This window comes from Plasmodium chabaudi, assembly GCF_900002335.3.
Source record: "Plasmodium chabaudi chabaudi strain AS genome assembly, chromosome: 11".
Taxonomy (NCBI): domain Eukaryota; phylum Apicomplexa; class Aconoidasida; order Haemosporida; family Plasmodiidae; genus Plasmodium; species Plasmodium chabaudi.
This window is the reverse complement of record NC_030111.2, coordinates 1,112,402-1,134,343: the sequence shown is the minus strand read 5'-3', so window position 1 is coordinate 1,134,343 and position 21,942 is coordinate 1,112,402. Positions and strand designations below refer to the sequence as shown.

General features: G+C 24.5%; 6 protein-coding genes and 1 non-coding gene across 7 annotated transcripts; 3 read left to right on the top strand and 4 right to left on the bottom strand.

Annotated features, from left to right (window-relative positions):
* Nucleotides 1-838: 838 nt before the first annotated feature.
* PCHAS_1131500 (NLI interacting factor-like phosphatase, putative) lies at nt 839-4,135 on the top strand (the record flags this gene model as incomplete). Its single annotated transcript, XM_733378.2, has 1 exon — nt 839-4,135. The coding sequence occupies one exon, from the start codon at nt 839-841 to the stop codon at nt 4,133-4,135; it is 3,297 nt and encodes a 1,098-aa protein (XP_738471.2).
* A 926-nt stretch (nt 4,136-5,061) lies between these two features.
* Nucleotides 5,062-7,140, bottom strand: PCHAS_1131400 (serine/threonine protein phosphatase 5, putative; the record flags this gene model as incomplete). The annotated part of the gene is made up of 1 exon (XM_737419.2): nt 5,062-7,140. One exon carries the CDS (start codon nt 7,138-7,140, stop codon nt 5,062-5,064), a length of 2,079 nt encoding a protein of 692 aa, XP_742512.2.
* A 1,107-nt stretch (nt 7,141-8,247) lies between these two features.
* Nucleotides 8,248-8,320, top strand: PCHAS_1131320. Its single transcript has one exon. It is a non-coding gene; the product is annotated as a tRNA-Thr (tRNA).
* A 1,020-nt stretch (nt 8,321-9,340) lies between these two features.
* PCHAS_1131300 (histone-lysine N-methyltransferase, putative) lies at nt 9,341-10,876 on the bottom strand (the record flags this gene model as incomplete). Its single annotated transcript, XM_738368.2, has 1 exon — nt 9,341-10,876. One exon carries the CDS (start codon nt 10,874-10,876, stop codon nt 9,341-9,343), a length of 1,536 nt encoding a protein of 511 aa, XP_743461.2.
* A 937-nt stretch (nt 10,877-11,813) lies between these two features.
* PCHAS_1131200 (RAP protein, putative) lies at nt 11,814-14,336 on the top strand (the record flags this gene model as incomplete). Its single annotated transcript, XM_737984.2, has 1 exon — nt 11,814-14,336. The coding sequence occupies one exon, from the start codon at nt 11,814-11,816 to the stop codon at nt 14,334-14,336; it is 2,523 nt and encodes an 840-aa protein (XP_743077.2).
* Nucleotides 14,337-14,550: 214 nt separating this feature from the next.
* Nucleotides 14,551-17,373, bottom strand: PCHAS_1131100 (DNA replication licensing factor MCM6, putative; the record flags this gene model as incomplete). The annotated part of the gene is made up of 1 exon (XM_736430.2): nt 14,551-17,373. The coding sequence occupies one exon, from the start codon at nt 17,371-17,373 to the stop codon at nt 14,551-14,553; it is 2,823 nt and encodes a 940-aa protein (XP_741523.2).
* Nucleotides 17,374-19,342: 1,969 nt separating this feature from the next.
* On the bottom strand, nt 19,343-21,031 carry PCHAS_1131000 (conserved Plasmodium protein, unknown function; the record flags this gene model as incomplete). Its single annotated transcript, XM_728386.2, has 1 exon — nt 19,343-21,031. One exon carries the CDS (start codon nt 21,029-21,031, stop codon nt 19,343-19,345), a length of 1,689 nt encoding a protein of 562 aa, XP_733479.2.
* Between the last annotated feature and the right edge of the window lie 911 nt (nt 21,032-21,942).

Sequence of the window (21,942 nt, the reverse complement as noted above, 5' to 3'; positions counted from 1 at the left end):
TCCACCACCATATGTATATATATTGTAAATGTGCTACATAAATTTGTATATACTATTCGAGCTTTATACTTATCATATTGCACCAACGCATGTACATACTTACACATTTTGAGTCCATTGCATGAGTATATAGAATATCCAGTTTATTACACAATTATGTACTGCTACTGTTTATATAAAGAGAAAAAATAAGGACATTGTGGTTGTTCATTTTCCGAATTATAAGAATAATTTATACTGGTAATTGAGCATACTTTGTGTCTATTCATGGTTTAACGAATATTTTGCATATGCCAAATTGTGTAACACCATTTTAGATAATATATAATTAAAGAGATTTATAAAATAGAAAAAAATAAAACTATACGCATTTGAAAGTGCTTGACTAATCAGGGTGTAGACAATTTAAGACAACTTTTAAAGAGAGTAGCACAACGAGAATTAAAAGTGATATACAACGATAGTAATAGTGCATACAGTAGTAATACATTGGCGCTGCCATAAAGTACGAACTATGATTTTGCACTTATTCGCCATTCTAAATTTATAAGAGTAGGAATAAGAAAATTATTAGTTCAGGAAAATATATAGAATTCGTGTAGCACCAAATAGAAAGAATATAATTAATTAAAAAAACAGATATATAATAATTAAAATAATACTTTTCATTTATTTTTTATTAATAAGTTAACTTAATTTGACGTCATCTTGTTCGTAGCTATAGTATATACACATACGTACATACATACTTATATGTGTGCACCTGTTTCGACAAATACCATTCCTCTTTTATATAAAAAGCAGACTTGTATGTTATGTTTACGTACGTTGTGGCAAAATGGATGAAAGCGAAACGTATAAAGAAACAAACCTAAATACGGGTTTGCTAGACAGTGGTAATAATAATATGAAAAGTAACGAAAATGTAAATATAGGAATAAATAATACTAATTCAAATAATGGTGGTAGAGGATCAAATAATACAAATTTTGGAAAAAGATATAATTTTAATTATAATAATTTGAGTATAAGTAATAAAAAGTTTTTGTTAAATAAAAATCATTTATATATTAAAGCAGGCATAAAACAAGGAGCCAATAATTCAAAAAAATTTATAAACAAAGGGAATGCAGATAATAGAAGGGACATCAAACAAGATAGAAATACGAACATGAACAACAGTGGCATATCAAATAATGACAAATTTTCAGATCAAATAAATAATAATTATAATATAGAAAATTCAACTAATGAACAAGCAAATGAATATAATTATGCTAATATGGGATATAACCCTGATTCAGAAAGTTGGACAAATGATGAAAATTTAAATGACAAAAATGGAATTCCATTTAATGCAAGGCTAGGTACTAACAATGGTAATAATAATATGGCTCAAAGAAAACGAAGAACTAATAAATTTGAAATGGGAAATCAAAATTTTAAAAATAAACAGAAAAAATTTTATAACACAACAGTTAATGATCCATTAAAGAGGTACAATAATAATTCTGCAAATGTAGATGCCATAAATAATAATGAAGAAAACGAGGAGGATCAAAACTTTTCAAACGTCATAAATACGAATGCCGAAAATAACAAAATGACTAACGAACTTAATAAAAGGCAATTAAATAATAATAGAAATTTAAAGCATTTAAACAATTTTGGTAATAAAAAAATGTTTAATAATATGACATTTTCAATAAATAAATATTTAAATTCGAATGTAAATTTTCAAAAACATAATAATGATAAAATAAATAATACATATGGAAAAGCTAAAAATAAAATGGCATATAAAAATTTGAAAATTAAAAATAAAGAAAATTTAAACATACCTAACGATATAAGAACACACAATTCTACATCTAACACATCAAATGATTATGGAAATAATTTGGCTCGTGAAATAAATGGAGGTCAAGGAATAGAAGGAATATCTAGTTCCTCTAATTACGATGATCTTAATTTATTAGCACAAGCCTTTAATTATGAAAATGTGAAAATTTTAAAAAGTCATCTTGAAGGAAGCACAACCAACAAAAAACGAAATAATACCGGTTCTAATATTGAAGGGAATAAAGATGATTCAAAATTTTTGAGTTACATAGAATGGCTAAGTGAAGTTTCCGAAATAACGGATGAAGAAAATGATTCCGAAGATATGAACAGTGATAACAGAAAAAATAATAATTCAAATTTTTCACAAATAAATTCACAGTACTCTCAAAATGATCAAACTATATCTGAAAAAATGAAAAGGCTATATTCTCAGTTTGGAAAATATAATTATAAAAATGGGCAGACAGGAGAATTTGGGCAAGATGCAATAAATACAATTGATAATAATAACATGCCATATTTTGAGGATAATAAAAATCAAGGCATATTAGGAAGTGATAATTTATCGGGTTCACATTTAGCTAGATATAGTTCAGAAAAAAAAAATGATTCTTTTATAGATGGGCAAACAGAATTTGATGCATATGGAAAGGAAGAAATAAATTCAATCAACTTAGTAGAAACACAAAATGGATCGAATTTGAATAATGGAATTTCTTCGAATTATATTCAAGAAAATGAAACAAACAAAATTACGGAACCAATTAATGATATACCAATAGAGGATTTATTTATAACTTCTTATATGCCATATCCACCTGAAAAATATAATAATATTTACGATTTACATGAAATAAAAATAATGTCACCCCATATATTAAAAACAATACTTCATAAGAAAGGAAAAACATATCATTCATCTTTAAAAGATGGAAAACTAATTTTAATGTTAGATTTAGATAATACATTATTACAAGCTACTTCATTTGCTAAATTTAATATGGAATTACCTTTAGAAAATTTTATAGGAGAAAATGATGAACCTGAATTATATAAATTTTTTTTACCTTATTATAATTTTTTTTATTATTTAAAATTTCGACCTTATGTTCGTCAATTTTTAGAAATATTGTCATTATATTATGAATTATCTATATATACTAATGCAACAAGAGAATATGCAGATGTAGTTATCGCAATTTTAGATCCCGATAGAACCATTTTTGCAGATCGTATAGTTGCTAGATGTAGTAGTGTAGATAGAGATGAAAATAAACACTTTGAAAAAATATATCCAAATGTTGATCCAAAATATGTAATAGCATTTGATGACAGAAAAGATGTTTGGTATGATATCCCAGATTCTCACATCTTAAGAGCAGAACATTATAATTTTTTTGAACTAAGTAAATATGATATTATTTCCCATTTTAAAGAACCTAATACATGTAAAAAAAGATTTGTAGATATGGATATGCATCTACATTATATGATTAAAATTTTTTTAAAAATTCATAAACAGTTTTTTGAAAACCCATTAAATGTAGATGTAGGAAAAATTATAGATAATATTATGCTTAGTACTTTATCAGATGTAGGATTATATTTCACAGGATTTAGAAAAAATTCAAAAAATTTACAAAACGTTCTTTCATCCGATTGTGAAGAAAGACAAAAAGAAATCGCATTAGAGTTGGGAGCTAAAATTTATTCTAACTATGATGATCCAGGTGTTACCCATATTATTGCTGCTAAAAATTGTACAGATAATTTAATTAAATCTAAACAATCAAATTATAATCATATAGAAAAGGTTCATACATTGTGGTTATATCATTGTAGAGGTACTCTCGAAAATGATAGATCCTCATTATTCGATGCAGATGATCTTTGTAAAATTTATAATAACAAACCTCCTTTACATCCTAAAAAGGATCATTGGTTTTTTGGAAACAAAGATGCAGATAAAAAACAAGAAAATAAAAGTGATTGTGTTAAAATTGAAAATTTGAAGTCACGTATATTTTTAGGAACAGGGGAATATACAAATGATGCTGTTATATGTTCTCCCTATGAACAAATAAGTATTAAATGGATCGAAAAAGAAGTAAAATTACGACAAATATATGATAATCCTCCAAATTTTATGGCTCAAGATAAAACATTAGATCTTCGATCAGCTGAAAAAAGAAACAATGATGAAACAACAAAAAATGCTAGAGATTCAAATTTTATAGGTTCCCCTGATTTAGATATATCTGATAAAGTTATTCAGCAAGACAAACAATAGAAGAGAATATTCGAATTCGTTAGTGCCACTACCATAAAAGCACATTTTGAGTTTTCATTTGTTTTTCAGATTATTTTTTTGCTTTATTTTTTTACTTAGCCGAGTCTTAACTACCTTTCGTTTTATTGATTCATATTTTGTTTCCCAAATTAAAACGGAGAGTATTTCTGTACAATATAGTATATACTCCCATTTGCATATGCACATACATGTGATTTTTTTTGCCACCCTTTGAATAGGTTTTATTACTTAGTTATTTTTTTTTGTATTATTTATATCACAAGCCATTGCTTTAACAATTTTTGCCACCCTGTGCATGCACATTTTTGAAAAAAAATTGTTTTTAAAATGTATGAAAATTTAATTTAAATTTTATTTTTTTCAAATTTATTATATTCGATACTTTTTTCACCCTTACTGTTTTACCTTTTTAAACCTTAACAAATTTACAAAATCTAAAAAATAAAATATTTCTACAATATACTACCCTATTGGGAACAGCCGCTTTTTTCATGCCCATTGAGTAGGGAACGGTGCAAATGAACAAGCCAGTTATTATATAGAAATATTGTATACATATATGTATGCAAAAAAAGCGGAAGCTTATAGGCAGGTATAAATAAGTTATAAATTTCATTTGTTTTAATTTTTAATTGTGTAATGTTTAATTTAAAAAATTTCACATGCACACTGCGTGAAATGAATAACTGCTTTACATCGTTGTAAATACATGAGCATAAAAAATGAATATATATTTATATGGTTACATTAAAAATTATGTTTGCAAATATTTTTTTAATTTTGGTACATAAATACAAAAAAGAAAAATAATTTGACTCATAGCTGTATTCAAATTTCACATTTTTTTACGTAAATTTTATTCCAGCTTTTGAGTTTTTTTATTTTATTCACCTTAAAATGGTTAGTTAAATATTTTGATATAAATTATGAGCATATTTAAGAGATGGAACATTTGGATGTTTAACTTCTGTAAATTTTACACATTCAGGTGTCGTTGCATTTCCTTTAAATTTTAAAAATCCACCTTTATTTTTCATAACGTCACAATAATTTGGTGCACTAAAAACGGTATATAGTTGCCCATTCTGTTCTAGTGAGTATCCTTCATCTCTTACTTCATGAGATCGAATAATAAGAGATAAATTATTATTTTTTAAAAAGTTTTCAGTAATATCTGGACCAAATGAAAATCCGATACCTCTTTTTGAAGGTTTAAATCCTTTTTCTTCATTTGGATCAGACCATAATAGATCGGTCATGATTCCTTCATCTAAAGGTTCAGTATTTCTATCTATCTGTTCAATATCTTTTAATGTTACATCTGTTTTACTTGGTATACCACCATGACAAATAAATACTTTATTATTTAATACATAAGCTAAAGGTAAAAATTTAAAGGAATCTGAAAATAAAGAATGTAATTTTTCATCATATTTTTCTAATAGTTCACCTAAAAAGCCATATATCTTGTTCATATTATCTGTTTCATGATTTCCTCTAGTTAGATGTACATTATTAGGAAATGTGAGTTTAGCTAGATATAAAAATAGAATGACCTCTACAGAAAAACTACCTCTATCAACAAAATCGCCGTTAAATAGGTATGAATAGTTTGTAGAAGGATATCCATTAATATTCATTATATTTATTAGATCATAAAATTGACCATGTATATCACCACAAATTGTTATAGTTTCATCTTCTTTCAAATTTAGATAAACTAATGTAGGTGATTCTTTTAATAATTTAATTACATCTAATATTATTGCACATACACATTTTTTATTTAATTTTTGATTAGGTACACTTATATAATCTACAACTTTTTTTAAAAAATCTATATTTAAATTATTTCGATCATATATTGGTGCATTATTATTTTCTATTTTCATATTATCTAATTGAATCGTTTCATAATATGGTATTTTGTGTTCTAATTCTATAGCTTTTTGAAATTGCTGTTCAAATAATAATTTTTTACATTGTTTCAATTTTAATTCTGAATTTTTATCTTTTGTTAATTTTAAAACCATTTGAAAACAATCGGATGCATTTTTTAAATCGGACAATAATAAATAGGAACATCCCTTTCTATAATATGCCTTAGCATAATATGGATTTATTTTTATAGCTTCATCAATGTCTTGAATTGATAAACCATAATTCTCTAACTTCATATTACAAAAAGATCGATTTGTATAATATATATGTAAATCAGTTTCGTGCATACTTATATATTCAGAACTTTTATTTATTGTGCTTTCATTATAATATTTTTTTAATAAATCAATATCTTCTTCATCAATTTGTACATAATCTGATAACGTATCTAAATTCATTTGGTTTAACAATTTTAAATAGGATTCGTCTGCATTAGTTTCATAAAAACTTTTTATAAAATCAATAGCTGCTGTATAATATTTTAAAGAGATTATATAATTATCTTCTTTAAAATATTTATTTCCTATATTTTTCAAAGAAGTACATATCTTCAAAAGTTCAACACTGATATTTTTTTTTACTTCGCCATCCTCATCAATAATTTCATTTAAATCGTTTTCATTTACTTCTTCTCTTTTTTCTTTCATCGTATCAATGTTATTTATTTTATTTGAATTTGCATTTTCTTCTTTACTATCACAATCGTCATTTTCACTTCGAATATTGCTACTTACATTTGTACTGCTTCCATCACTACCTTCTGTATTTTCATTAATCAGTTTATATTCATTTAAATTGTTTAGAGCATCTCCTACATTATTTGTTTTTATATTTTCATCGCTTTTGTTTATTCCACCCTTGTTATTATATTGGTTATCATTCATATTTTCTTTAATGTTTATCAAATCGATATGCGGCATAATAGTTTGTGTACTTATATATTTGCTTCCTAACTTATAAAATGTTTCGCTTCCTTCATTTAATTTTGATCGAAACTGTTTTACACTTACTAAAATCTTTTTAGAAAATATTCTTCCGCTCATTAAACTGGTTGAAAAATATTTTTATACTTTAAAAGTTTTTCTCGTTAATTTATAACAGTAGCACTATATATTCTTTACAAAATATATCGTACTCGGTTTTTATACCTTTGAGTTCCTCTACAAATAAGTATATGCCACTTACTTATCAGTGAATACTTTTATTTATTTATATGTATGTATTGTTAATAAACTTTTTTGTCTTTGTATCAATTATTTTGATTAAAAGTATGTTTTTTTTTATTTCTTAATTGTACAGTAAAAAAAATGAAATATGGATTTTTTATTCTTATTCTTATGTATGTTATATTTTCAAATATATATATACTTGTTAATTAAAATAAGCATATAATAATATGAAATTTTTACAATACAAAAATAGTAAAAAATTTATTATTATGATATGCTTTTTAATAACATATTTTGGCACTTACAAAAATGTACATTATTTTTGTAGGATTATTTTATGCTATATATTATATAATCTTATATATTTACAAAAATAAAAACAACATGGGAAATAAATTTTTATATTTCTAAAGAGAATAATCCGGCAATAAAATATTATTTATTTATTTCTAAACAAAATTAATATGCCCATATATAAATAAAAATATTTCTGTTGTTTTTCCTATGCATATATATATATATATGTTATGTACGCATTTGCTCACTACATTTTTATTACATATTTTTTTTTCCTATAAGTTCACAAATCTTATAAAGGCAGCGAAATTGGTATTTTTAATAAAATTCCAAAAAAAAACAAAAATTTATAGTAACTATATATAACATAATATTATATAAAAATATTCTATATCCTATTTTATTTGGTCATTTAATTTTTTTTTTACAATATATTTATATAGCTAAAGTTTTATTCATTTATAATTTGAAAAAAAATAGGTAATGAACTTTCTCGCTATTTTTAAGCATTCCTAATAGTAAAATAATTATGGTACTATCATTAAAATACATTTTATTTCATATACAAACATGTAATATATATATTTCATACACAACTGAAGCATAACAATTTGTGAAAATTAAAAAAAATTTATAAAAAATAGTAAAACATTTTGAAAGGCTAGTTCGAAGTTTCATATTAAAGCCATCTTAGCACAGTTGGTAATGCGTTTGATTCGTAATCAAAAGATCGTGGGTTCGACTCCCACAGGTGGCTATTTTTAGCTCCAATAAATTTAATTAATAAAATTGCTTTTATTATGCCAATTTAAAAAGGTGAAATTACTGCATTAGAAATATTAGTAGAATAATAATAAAATATTTTATTAACTTAAAAATTATTAGAATAAATTATTAAAATTATGTTATACCAAAATAAATGTGGATCATAAGGTTATCTCTATAATAAAAAATGATACTAAAAAATAGCATAAATAATTAAGTACTACTGTGTCATATTTTATGTACAAGTCATATAAAATATCATTATTTTATGAACATACATGTGAAAATACACTTTTTTTTAAACATTCTGAAAAATGCTAAATGGTCATTTTCGTTCGTATGCCTAGCATTAGGAATTATTATTTTCATCACATACATAAATAAAGTAACTAAATATACATGTGTATATGTATTTCTTAATTTTATAATTCATCTATTATAAATAAGACGAAAGGGTTCTGGTATAAGCAACTATTGCGAATGAGTTAGCTTTACAATTGTATATATGCTTAATTATTTGGCTAGTTTTAATTTTTTTTGTAAAATGCAACTATACAATGTTGTATGAGCATTGTATAAAAGAAACAAAATAGAATATCAAAAAAAAAAAAAATTAAATGCAAAAACATAAAAATTAATAACATAATTTACCATATAAATGTACACAATAGAAATATGATTAAAAATTGTATATATACATTAAAAAAATATCGAAAATAAATAGCTAATTTGCAAACAATACTTAAAAAATATGAAAAATGCTACAATAAAGAGAGTGGCATGAAATTTTTTTCATTTGTGTATCATCCAAATTAAATGCACACACACATATATATACAAATAAAATAAGGAGTGTGCAACCCCATGGGTTTATTTAATTATTTATAAGAAGGCGGATATATATTAACAACTTTGTATGCACACAAATATTCTCGAATTATGCAACATATTCCCTTCCACACCAACTACTCAATGCTAGGTAGTCATCAATTCTAAATTGATTGCAATTGTGCTAGTATTTATTTGTATAAAGAAACTTTTCAAGATCCTTGTATATAGGGGACTCTGGACCATATGTCTTGATAATATTTTTTTTGGCTTTATGTATTAAACTTAGTCCTGCTGATTTGAGATCAAGAAATAAAGCTAGTTTTCCTGTTAAAAAAATATAATATCCATAAATCGGTGAATATTTTCCATAAGATACTTCAATTGATTTTAAATATTGGGTAGCTATACTATATGCTAATTTGAAGTCTTGTAATTGTATAGATACATATAATATTTTCGCTCTCATTTTTTGTAAAGAATATTTTGAATGATGATAAAAATCTGTAAGATCATCTATTTTTGATTTTATTTTAGTTAAAGATTGTAATACATTTTTATTATCATAAGAATATTTTTCAGCAAATAATGTATCTAAATATTCAACTTCTTTAATTGTTTCTTTTTCTTTTTCAATTAAAGCTTTTATTACACTATCGTTAGTTTCATTTTTACATAACATACATTTCCATACGGTTTCATTTTTTTCTGTTGATTTTTTTAAAATTGGGAAAGTTTTAAAATGTGATTTATTAAGATAACTAATCTTTCTTTCAAGTTCTGACATTAATACAATTTCCATATAATTAATAAATTTTTTACAATTTTCTGATTGTGTACATATAAAATCATTGTTAAATATGTTATGACACTCGGAAGCAATATTTACTTTACATAATTTACATGTGCATGTAAAAAAATACTGATCTGCACATATAGCTAGTCTAGCATTACGATCAAATGCGACGTCTAAATAACTTATTGTTAATTCTTCTCCTGGATATATATCCATTAGTGTTCTTATATATAGTCTTTGATTTTTAAATATAGTTATACAATTACTTAAACATGAATGATTAAAATATGGGATGGGCTTTTTATAAATACCTAAACCGCATGGTTCTAATTCATTATCTATTATTTGTAATGTATTTTTTGATACCTTTATAAATTTTTCAATAACATTTTTAAGTATACTTTTATTATCTTCAAAATTTGAAAAAATTTTTTTTTTTTTACTCATAAGTGCAACAGCAACAATATATGCTGGATATTTTAAGTTTTCATATTTTTCTTTCGTTAAATCATTGATTGTTCCACTATAATCATAAAAATTTAAATGACTTAAATAACAATTTATAACTAACCTCATAGTTATTGTTGGGCAATATTTATCAAAGATATTTGATTTATATATATCACATTCTTCTCTATGAAATTTCCACGCCCTTTCTAAACAAATATCACTGCAATATGCTACATATTTACAATTAGGGCAGTATGTACATTTGTTAACCTTTTCAAAGCAATAAAAGCATATATTTATTATTTTATAATTATTCTTTTTAGTTGCAGGATCCACTACTCTTGGTGTCATAAATTTAACACATAATGGGATTGCAATTTCTGGGTGTGAATCAGTAATACAATATCCAGATCTAATTTGGCTAGTAGCTATAACACATTTCCCTTTGTCTTCTTTATACTCTATTTTATACATTTTCTATTGCCACACTTTATATGAAATAACGAAAACAATATTTAAAATATTTATGTGGCTTACAATATATGTATTACATATATTGGGGGTGGAGCTATCGAACTCCTCGCCTTGTACTTATATATCTTTAAGTTTTACAATAATGTAAAAAATAAATTTAAAAAATATGTACATAGCCTTGCTAATTACATGTTTTCACGTGAGGTTTCAAAATTTACAAATAATCTCATCCTCAGCTATTTTCCTTTTGTTTTGAATAATAAAACTGGGATTACCTTGTTTGACTCTCTTTATTTTGCTTGTATTAGAACTTTCACTTTTATGTTTGTATTAGAACTTTACTTTTTGGGTTGGATTTATTTTAATTATTTTATAATATATTTTTTTAACAAATTAAAAAAATTCCTAAAAATGATGAAAAATTGTTAAGCTTTAAAAAATAATTTATTTCATCCGTTTTTTTGGAATTATTTCTTTTCATAGAAAAATTTTACAATCATTGGATATGAGGAATTATCAAATTTTTATGTAAAATTATTATGCTGACCTAGTTCAAAAAATGCGAAAATAAAAAATAAAATCAAAAAAAACGAAAAAAAAAATGGAAAAAAACGTGGAAAAAAAAATGGAAAAATGAAAAGACGATATGCCATATTATATGCGCATATTTCAAAAAAAATTAGGGAACACAAGACGAAATAAGAAACAAAATTTTGCATATAAAATTAAAAAAATATTTATTTTGTAAATTTTTTGTTTTTATTTAACAATATATAAGGATATATATTATGGTATAAACATATTTTATAATTTTTATTCTACATCCTTTTTGACATATTAAAGCAGTAAGATTTGGATAACTAATTTTCCACTTATTGTTTTCATTTTTTATTAAATATAGAGAATGCAAACAAAATGATGAACATATGATTGAACTATGAGTTTGCCATCCAAGTCACACATTTTGTGTGGGAAGTTTATCAGTCGGGTTTATCTTAATAAAGGTGGAAAATTCTATTACATGTTTTATCGTAGCACTTGTAACAAAAATGGCAATAAAAAAGAAATAAACATAAATAATATATCTCTAAATTTTAACAGTTTAAAAAAGAAAAATGAGTTTGAAGAAAAAGAGTTTTGTGTAGACGATTTAAATAAATATAATCTGAAGGACAATAAAATAAATTTTGATGTTTTAAATAAAATTATAAATTATATTTTGATGAATAAAAATGATCATAAGCTAAATGTAGAAAATTTGTTATTAGTATTAGTTGTGTTTCATAAAAATTTTATAAATTATAAAGACAAGTTTGAAAATGGATTTGATTTAAAAGTATATACAAATATTATATCTAAAATAAAACTAAAATTACATTATTTATATACTAGTAAGATGCTGATTTATACATTAGATATATTAACAAATTTAAAATTAATTGATAATGATATATTAAAATCGTTTACAAATAAATGTGATTATTTTATAAAAAATGAAGAATATGAAATATATGATCTTGTTTCTTTTTTAAGAATATTTAGTGAAGCATACACTTTGAACAAGCATAACAATTCTATTCATTTTCAAAACTTCAATTGGTTATTAATTAAAACTATATGTGATAAGCTAACATATAACTTCGATTTTTTATTTCTGCCTTATAAAGATAATACCTTTTCGTTTAATTTACGTAAAAGGCTGTCTCACCAGATCGGCCAAATCGTTAGCAGTAGCAACAGCAGTAGCAATGACACTCGTTTAAGCTGCGATCGTGGCGAGAAATGGGATGCCCCCATCGATTCCAGCACTAACGAATCAAAGACAATCATTTTAGATACCCTCTTATCAATCAGTAAAAGTTTGAAAAATTTAAATTATTCCCATATACCATTATCAAATGAAATTTCAAATACACTAAAAATACATTTTTTTAACCATAATAAATTAATAAATATAAATCAAGATCCTGTTTCTTTAAATAAATTATTTTATATTATGAATTGTTTTTTATTTTTACAATTAGATTATCATATGTTTTATAAATATATACTGAACAATTTTAATGAGTTTTTAAAACAATATAAAAATTTGTTACTTCTTTTCTTTTTACTTTCAAAAAATAATTTGTTTCCTTCAAAAGTTATTCATATATTTGATTCAACATTTTTGGAAAATATAAAACAAAAAAAATATAATTCACAAAATCTTATAATCCTACTAGAAACATATGCTTCACATAAATACAGAAATGCTATCCTAATTCAGCAAGTTTTAAATTATTGGAATCCCTGTCCTGTTCATAACAAAATGGATGACACGCACTCAAACGGAAACTCTCTAGACATTTCTTTCCATAACAAGGATGCAGACATGCTAATAAGCAGTGATAGTGCATCAGGTCCAAGCGATGGAGAGACAATTGTGGATGCCAACAGTAGTGTAGACAATTTTGGCGGAATAAAAAGTGAAGGCTTGTACAATTCTCTTCCCATTTTAGATAAAATTAAAATTTTTTACAGTTTGTTTCATTTAGATATTTATGAAGACAAGCTATTATTCGATATAACGACCCAACTAAATAGCCCCGAATTAATACATACCATTCCTTATAAATTTTTAATAAAATTGTTATTAAGTTTTTGCTATTTTTCGTTTGAAAATATAACTATATATAATATGATAATAAAGAATTTAATAAAATATGACATCCTAGTAGATAATATATATTTGAATCAGTTGAAAATTATAGAGCTCTCTTTACGAACCCATCACGTTCCAAATGTGTATAACAAACTAGACAGTGAATGTTATGAATACATGAATTATATTAAAAATAAAGAAAAGGAAATCGAATATAATATCAAATCCGATTTACAAAAAGAAGTTAAAAATATTTTACTTACATTTAATTTAACTCCATTGGAAGAAGTTTCGATAGGCCCATATAATGTCGATTTTGTTGAGCAAGATCAAACATTTCAAAATATTTATAAAAATGAAATATACTACCAAGACAAACAAAATAATTATAATCAATTTATATCATCAAATAAAAAATTGGATGAACATAGTGGGAAAATTATTATTGAAGTTAATGGAGAACATCATTTTTATAAAAATACAAAATCGTATACTTCTTTCTCAAAATTAAAACATAAATTATTAAGTGACCTTGGATATATTGTTATTAATATTCCATACTTTGATTGGGCTATATTAAATACTGATTTAAATAAAAAATCATACATAAAAAAAATTATAAATGAGAAATCAAATATAGATATGGTTTCAATACTACCCCATAATCAACAAGCTTGCTTATTAAAACATGATGAGTTAAAAAACGTTAAAAAGGCAATTCATTCTGGATATGCCAAATCACAGTTTATTAATAACATTGCCGAATTTAGGAAAAAAAATAAATTAAAATTTTTGAAAAAAAAAATTAAAGAGATCTAGATGGGATGATAATTGATTATTCCAACCCAGTTATACTTATAACTTAAAAAGAAAAAATTTTAATAAGCCAGCAAGTTGAAATTCGTGTAAAAATTTTTACAAATTCGTAACGAAGGGTAAGAACGCACACAGATGAAAAAAGAAAAAAACACTCGTAGAAAATGTAAAGAAATATCTGTAAAAAATAAGCACATTAAGCAACATGACGAACAAATTAAAAGTCCATTATATCTTCCTGGAAATCAACATCATCGTCTGGAACATTTTGATCAGTCTGATAATTTTTGAAGGTGTTATATCCATAAGTATTTTTATTTGAAACAACCCCTTCTGCTGATGGACCTGCATAATTAGGATGGATTCTAAGTATAATATTTTCGGGATCATTTTCATTTGTTTCACTTAATAGTTTCATATCTTGATTAATTAATCTGTTAATAATTTTTTTTAATTTGTATATCCATTCGTCTAAGTGTTCTGTAGATTCTGCTTTTGCATAGTCTTTTAAATAAGATTCTATCAATTGATCTTGTGTCATACACTCATTATTATTATTAAATTCGTATTCTTTAATAATTTCAAAAATAATTGCAGATATATATTGATATTCACTTGCTTTAATAACTGTTGTTTTTTTAATTTCTGTATTATCTGTTTGATTTTCTCCATTGTTCATAGTACTATTTTCATTACCCATATATGTTGCGCCACTACTTGGTTTTTCGGGTTCTTCATCTAAATTAATTTCTTTTTCATTTGATATTTTTTTCATAGATGCTTTAAAAATCGAGCAAGCTATTTCAACATGTTTTACATCTACAAAATGAGAAAATTTTAATTTTGCAACAGCTTCACTTAAACGTATAAGTGATTCTAATTGACGAACTGTCATTCTCATTGATCTTTGAGCACCTGGTGAATATTCAATATTTCTGAACGATACATAATAATGTATTAGTTTATATTTTGCTTCATCAGTAAGTAATGGTTTAACTCTTTTACTTAACTCAAGATAAATTTCTAATTTTACATTATCTAATTTACCAGCATTAGCTTTTAAATGTCTTTCTGCTTCATCACCACAATGCATAGATACTAAATGGTTTGCTATGTTTGTATCTTTATCTATATCTATAGTATCTAACATAGTATAAAATAAATCGAATCTCGATAATAATGGGGCAGGTATATTCACATTTTGGGCGAATGTTTTAAGTGAATCATATCGTCCGTATTTTGGATTACAAGCAGCTAAAACAGATGCTCTAGCATTTAATGTTGCTTGAATACCAGCTTTTGTAATTGATATTGTTTGTTGTTCCATTGCTTCATGAATTGCTACTCGATCTTTTTCGTCCATCTTATCAAACTCATCAATACAACATATTCCTTGATCTGCATACATTAATGCACCTGCTTCTAATACTGTATCTCCTTGATCTGGATCTCGGTGCACTGCTGCTGTTAAACCTGCTGCAGTCGACCCTTTTCCTGAAGTAAATATTGCTCTCGGTGCAAAACTTTCGACATATTTTAATATCTCACTTTTAGCAGTACCTGGATCACCAACTATACACATATTTATATCACCTCTTAATTTACAATTTGATGTAATTTTTTGTACACCCCCTGTCATCATAAGTAGTGCACCTTTTTTAATTTCAATATTACCCCATATTTTCGGTGCAATGCACTCAGCTAATATATCAATAGTATTAGGATGCATAGCTATTTCTCTTAACCATTTCAAATCATCACAATTTAATATTTCTTCACAGTTAATATCAACTTGAGTTTGTTCATCAAATGAATTGTCTTTTTTTGAATTATTTAATTTTTCTATTTGACATGCATATATACAAAGCTTATGATTTAAATCTTGTACACCAACACCTTTAATACCTGTTAATCCTTGTGATACTAAAGAGTTTTCATTTTTTTTTAGCATTTGTCTAGCTACACTTCTAGGTATATCACCAGGTTTCATTAATGTTGGAATATCAGGAACAACAATTAAACAACCAGTTACTATTATCCTATCACCTGCATGTACACTATCGACAATATCATTTCGTAAAATAACATCCATGTTTCTAGGCATAGATCCTGGTGGACTCTCTTGTGCTATTTCTTGTAATCTAATCTTTTGCCAATCGACAAAATAAGACTGTTCTAAAACTAATGACCAATCATGCATATTACTACAACTAGCTGATGGACATTTACTTGGTTGTGTATATCGAAATTGTTGTTTAACACCATTAATAATATTTCCACATTCATTACATTTAAAAGATGCTAATGTTAATTCAGGTCTAACGTCAGATGTTCTTGTAACTTGACCTCTCACACTTATCATTTCTCCTAACATTTCACATCTCAAACTTCTTAATGAATGGATGGGATTTTTTTTATTATAAAATCGTAAACAAATTTTACCAACTTCTTTAGTTTTAACAGGATTAATACTTTCAGCTAATAATTGAACCTTCTGTTCAAAAATATCTAAGATTCTTAAAAAATGTCTTTTTATGTACATATATAATTGACTACCGATATCAAATCGATTCCTATCCGTTGGTTCCCACATTAATACATGCTTCATATCAACTACTAATACTTTATTCCTTGAAAATGAATTTTGTAATATTGTATATAATACTTGAACATAATGAGCATTACTTCCTATTTCTAATTCACTTGGAAAATCAAAATTTAAATTATCTCTCCATACACTATCACTATCTTCATCACTTTCTGGATCTAATTTATTATTTTTTTTTTCAGAAAATGTTTTTAAAAATTTTTCAAAAACTTTAGCCATATTTTCATCTTGTACATGCGATGGTTCCTCATCTTCCTCATCATCTTCTTCATCTTCTTCGTCTTCTGCCCTTTGATTAATACTCATATTTGAATTGTCATTATAATCTTTTCTTTTATTTTCATAACCTTCTGTTTCATTGTTATTGTTATTCCCAAAAACACTATGAGCGTCAATCCCAGATAACTCGTTTTCATTGAACATGCTCGACATTTTTTAAAACACAATGTATAACACTATATTATTCAATTTATATATATGTAAATTTTTACTTTTGATACTCGTGTGAAATGTGTATATACCTCTTAACAGGGATTATCTTCTATTCTTATCACAATTTCTGTTAATAATGTTAGTGAGAGTAGTGGACTCGAATTAAGAAGCTAACGGAACAAGCTTAACAAGATTGCAGACTGCATACACGTAATAATAAAAAAATTTAATAAACTTATGAACACGTAAATTTCATTTGCTCCTTTCTCATAAATACATAACTAAATTTAATAATTATATTAACAAATGTGTATTGTAAATGTTTAACTTGAATTCACAGCAATACATTATCTTTCACATTTATTTTTTTTTTTTTTTCATAGAGCATGTATAATAAAAATGGGTGTAACTAATTTACTAGAATGGATAAAAAATAATAAAAAACAAAAAAATTTAAGATACTTATGATACGGTAAATAACTGTTAAAATTAAAAAAAAAATTTTAATATTAAAAAAAAAAAAGAGAAATGATAAAGCATTTATTGTGTATGTCACACCTGCTATATATAATACATACTAAGATTATTGGAATATGAAAAGGTGTGAAATATTATTTTTATTTATTAAAGGTTTTTCCAGTGTATTTTAAAGACGAAGGAAAAATAAATAAATGTATAAACAATTAATTTTATTTTGACAAAATTATATATCGTATTTTTATATGTCCTTTCCTAATAAAGCGTTTACGCTATACTTCCCTAATTGATGCATATATATATTATTATAATATTATGTGATATATGTAATAATTTATATTTTTTTGTGCTTAATCCCCCTTATTTTTTTCTTTAGCTACTTTGCACTTACCCATTTCGAAGATCATTATTCATTCATATATGATAATGAAATTACCTTTTCTTGATGCTTGTTTTTTTATTACATTTTATATATATTAATTTTTTTACACAATTCAAATGAAAGAAAAATATAAAAATAAATGTGTACGTATGTGTATTATATATACCATATTGAGAAAAATAATCCCATACCCATAATCATTTCTTAAGCTCTTATGATATACACACGAGACATAAAGAAATTATGCATTTCATTTATAAATTATTTTACTATTGTTATTTTAGATAGACATAAAAAAATTATAATAATATAAATTAGATAAATATTGGTTAACTAGCTATTTCCATCATATTATGCATATGCATAATATTTGTATTCTTAAATTTTTAGCTGTGTAGCTTTTATTTTTTTTTCTCTTTTAAAGTAATAGCATATAAAATAAAAAAATTGCTTTCAAGGGTTGTAAAATTAAAAGTTTTATTAATTAAAATTGTAATAATAAACAGGAAAAAAAAAGACAAAATACAAAAATGCATACAAATAAACTATATATATATGCATACGGAATGAGAACAAAATTCGTATGTCAAATATTTCTTCTTTTCTATAATTTTTCATTAAAAAAAATTACTTTGCACACATATAAAATGCATGAGCAACTATATTTTTTTTTCTGAATATGTCAGAAAATAAAAGATAAAACAGGTTTACAACCTGAACATGCAAGGAGAAAATAAAAAATCGAACAGATAAGTTAAAAGAAAAGTAGCAATATGCTACCTTTTAAACCATAGAAAAAGCAATGAATATTTCTAATTATTGCATACCATGGTTTACACAAAAAAAAAATACAAAATATATAAAATACATAAATGACTGAATAAGCAAACTAATCAGTCTTCCTCCTCCAAATCTATCTTATTAATTGAGCCCATATTAACATTTTCATATTATTTTATAAATGGCTATATAATAAATAATGTTGTCTTGGATATAGCTAGCATTTGTCTAATGCTTTTCATCTTTAACACACTTGTTTCTTTTTAAAAGTTATAAAAAATGTTTGAAACAAATCAAATAATTAATATATTGTTAAATCTGTATTAGCATTTAATTTTTTTGGCTATTTCGTGATGAGAATATATTTTTTGTTCTCCAATCGAAAAGATCATTCTCGAAATCATAAAGCTCATCATCTTTATTATTTGTTTGCTTTTGTTTTTTTTTTTTTTTTTCATCTTTTGTTTTAAATTCATTTTTTTTATTATATAAATTATTTGTTTGTGTTTTAATTTCATTAAGAATATTTTCTTTATTATCAAATTTATCACCATATAGATAATCAATGTAGGTGTTTTTTTTTTCTTCAAATAAATTTTCTGTATTTTTGTATTCCTTCAAAAATAATTTTTTTCGTTTTTTAATTTCTTCTATCTTTTGATTTATTTTGGATAAAGAAACATTTTCTCTAACAAGAATATCTTTTTCCCTATCATCAAAAAATCCTTTAGGAATATTATTTTTTTTATTCGTATTATTATGTAACTCTTTGTCATTATTATTGTTTTGTATATTTGTCCCAATGGTTCCAAAACCATATTGGCTATTTTTTTTTATATTCAGTAATTCGTAAATTTCATCAATATTAAAATTTTCATATGTATCGTTATTATTATTATGTTTTTTATTTTTTTTTTTATGGAATTCGTCTAACTCATCTAATATTGCGTTATCCTTGTCTTCATTTTGGTCATGCTCTTCTTCATGTAAATCACCTAATATATTTTTTTTTTTTTCTACCAACAATTTATGTAAGTATTCCAACTCTTCGTAATATGCAGTGTCTAACATTTTGAAGTGTTTACTATCATATATTTCGTTATTAAACAAGTTCATTAAACCAGTTCCATTCTCGTCATTTTTTTCTTCACTTTCAATTTGTTTATTCTGATGGTTCTCTTCATTTAATTCATTTTCTTCATCATGTTCATTTTCATAATCTTCGTAAATGCTTATTCCTTTTCTCTTTTTTTGAATTTTTTTTCGAAAATCTTCTCCCCATTCAATGTCTATTTTATCAACAGGCTGATCAATTATTTCATATGTTTCTATCACCTCCACATTTTCTTCTTTTTCAGTGGATGGTAACAAATCTCCTACACCATATCTATCATTTTCATATATCCTTTGCTCGCTAGTTGTGCTCCTGTATGTATCATTATATGTTTCATCATCGCTTGATAATTCATTATTTAAACTTTTTTCTTTTCCTTGAACTTTGGCATTTCTCGATATTTGAGCAATGGAATTATTTCCAGAATTTGTGGAAACTGGAATATCAAAGAAATTCTTTGGAATGTCTTTATTATTATTTTGGCTATTAACCTTTAAATTGTTTGTAGTAGAAGGGGAACTTTTATCTGGTATATCATTTTCTTCATCATCTTCATCAAAATAATCCATAAATGCATTTTGTAAATTATTATCTTTATTAATCCTATTTAATGGTGTTGCCGGCTCTTCAAAATGTACTCTTTTTATATTTGAATTTGAGCCACCCTTTTTGACTGTAACATTATCTTTATTTTTTATTACACTTACAATATTAGTATCCTTGTATTCCTGTATGGTGTTGTTATTTTTTTCGTATTCTTCATTCTCTTCATTGTTATTTTTAATTTTTAAAGAAAAATCATTTTGGTCTTTCTCACTATTTTGTTCACTTTTTTTCTTTTGGTCTCTTAATAATTTCCTTCGCTCTTTTTCCCTTTTAATTAGTTCCTTAATATTATTATCCATTTTTTTTTTTGCATTAATATCATAATAAAGTAGTAAAATTATTTGGATAAACAAAAACACAATTTTATATAAATTTAAATGCGTTCCAATAAACGCTAAATTAAAAAAGGCGAAAAAAAAATATAAAAAATTGAAATAAATCAAGTACTCATTTTTATCATATACTATGTCAAAAATATATTCAAACAAAAAAAAAATTATTAAAAAATGAAATAATAAATTATATGTTTTTATTATAATATAAAATTCTTAAAGATTTGTATGAATATTTTCATATTAGTATAATATTTATTTATATGTATATCCTATTAAAATTAACAGATAGGTGTGGAAATAAGTAGGTATATTCTTGAGTTCTTTTATTATTCATTGGTTTATTTGTTTGTTTTATTTGTAGTTGCCTAAAAAATATTCCAAATATGCACACATTCTGAACGTTCAGAAAAAAAAAAATAAAAGTCAGGCATTTAATTAAGTCTCATTCAAATTAAAATTGGCTATGTTTAGGTTAGCTTATCTATTTTTTATGAATAACACACATATGTCCTATTCTTCATAAGTAAATATTTTGAGAATAATATATGCCTTTGTAAAATGACAATACATATAGTGAAATAGTTAAATAATTGAAAAACTTAATATGGGAAAATCCCATCATATAACAACAAGCCAAATAAATGGAATAATAAAATATGAATTGTTCATATTAATATAGCATTAACCCCTTTTTTTGAAAACAAAAAATTTTATTTTGTATATAGACTGTGGTAATTCAGTCTGTATGTACATATGGAAATATTTGTTGAGAAATTTCTATGACTTATTTTTAGTTGCATGCATATATACGTGTATATTTTTTTTGAAAATATTTTATTTTCTTTCTTTTTGTTACTTTTGTTTTGGGTTTATTA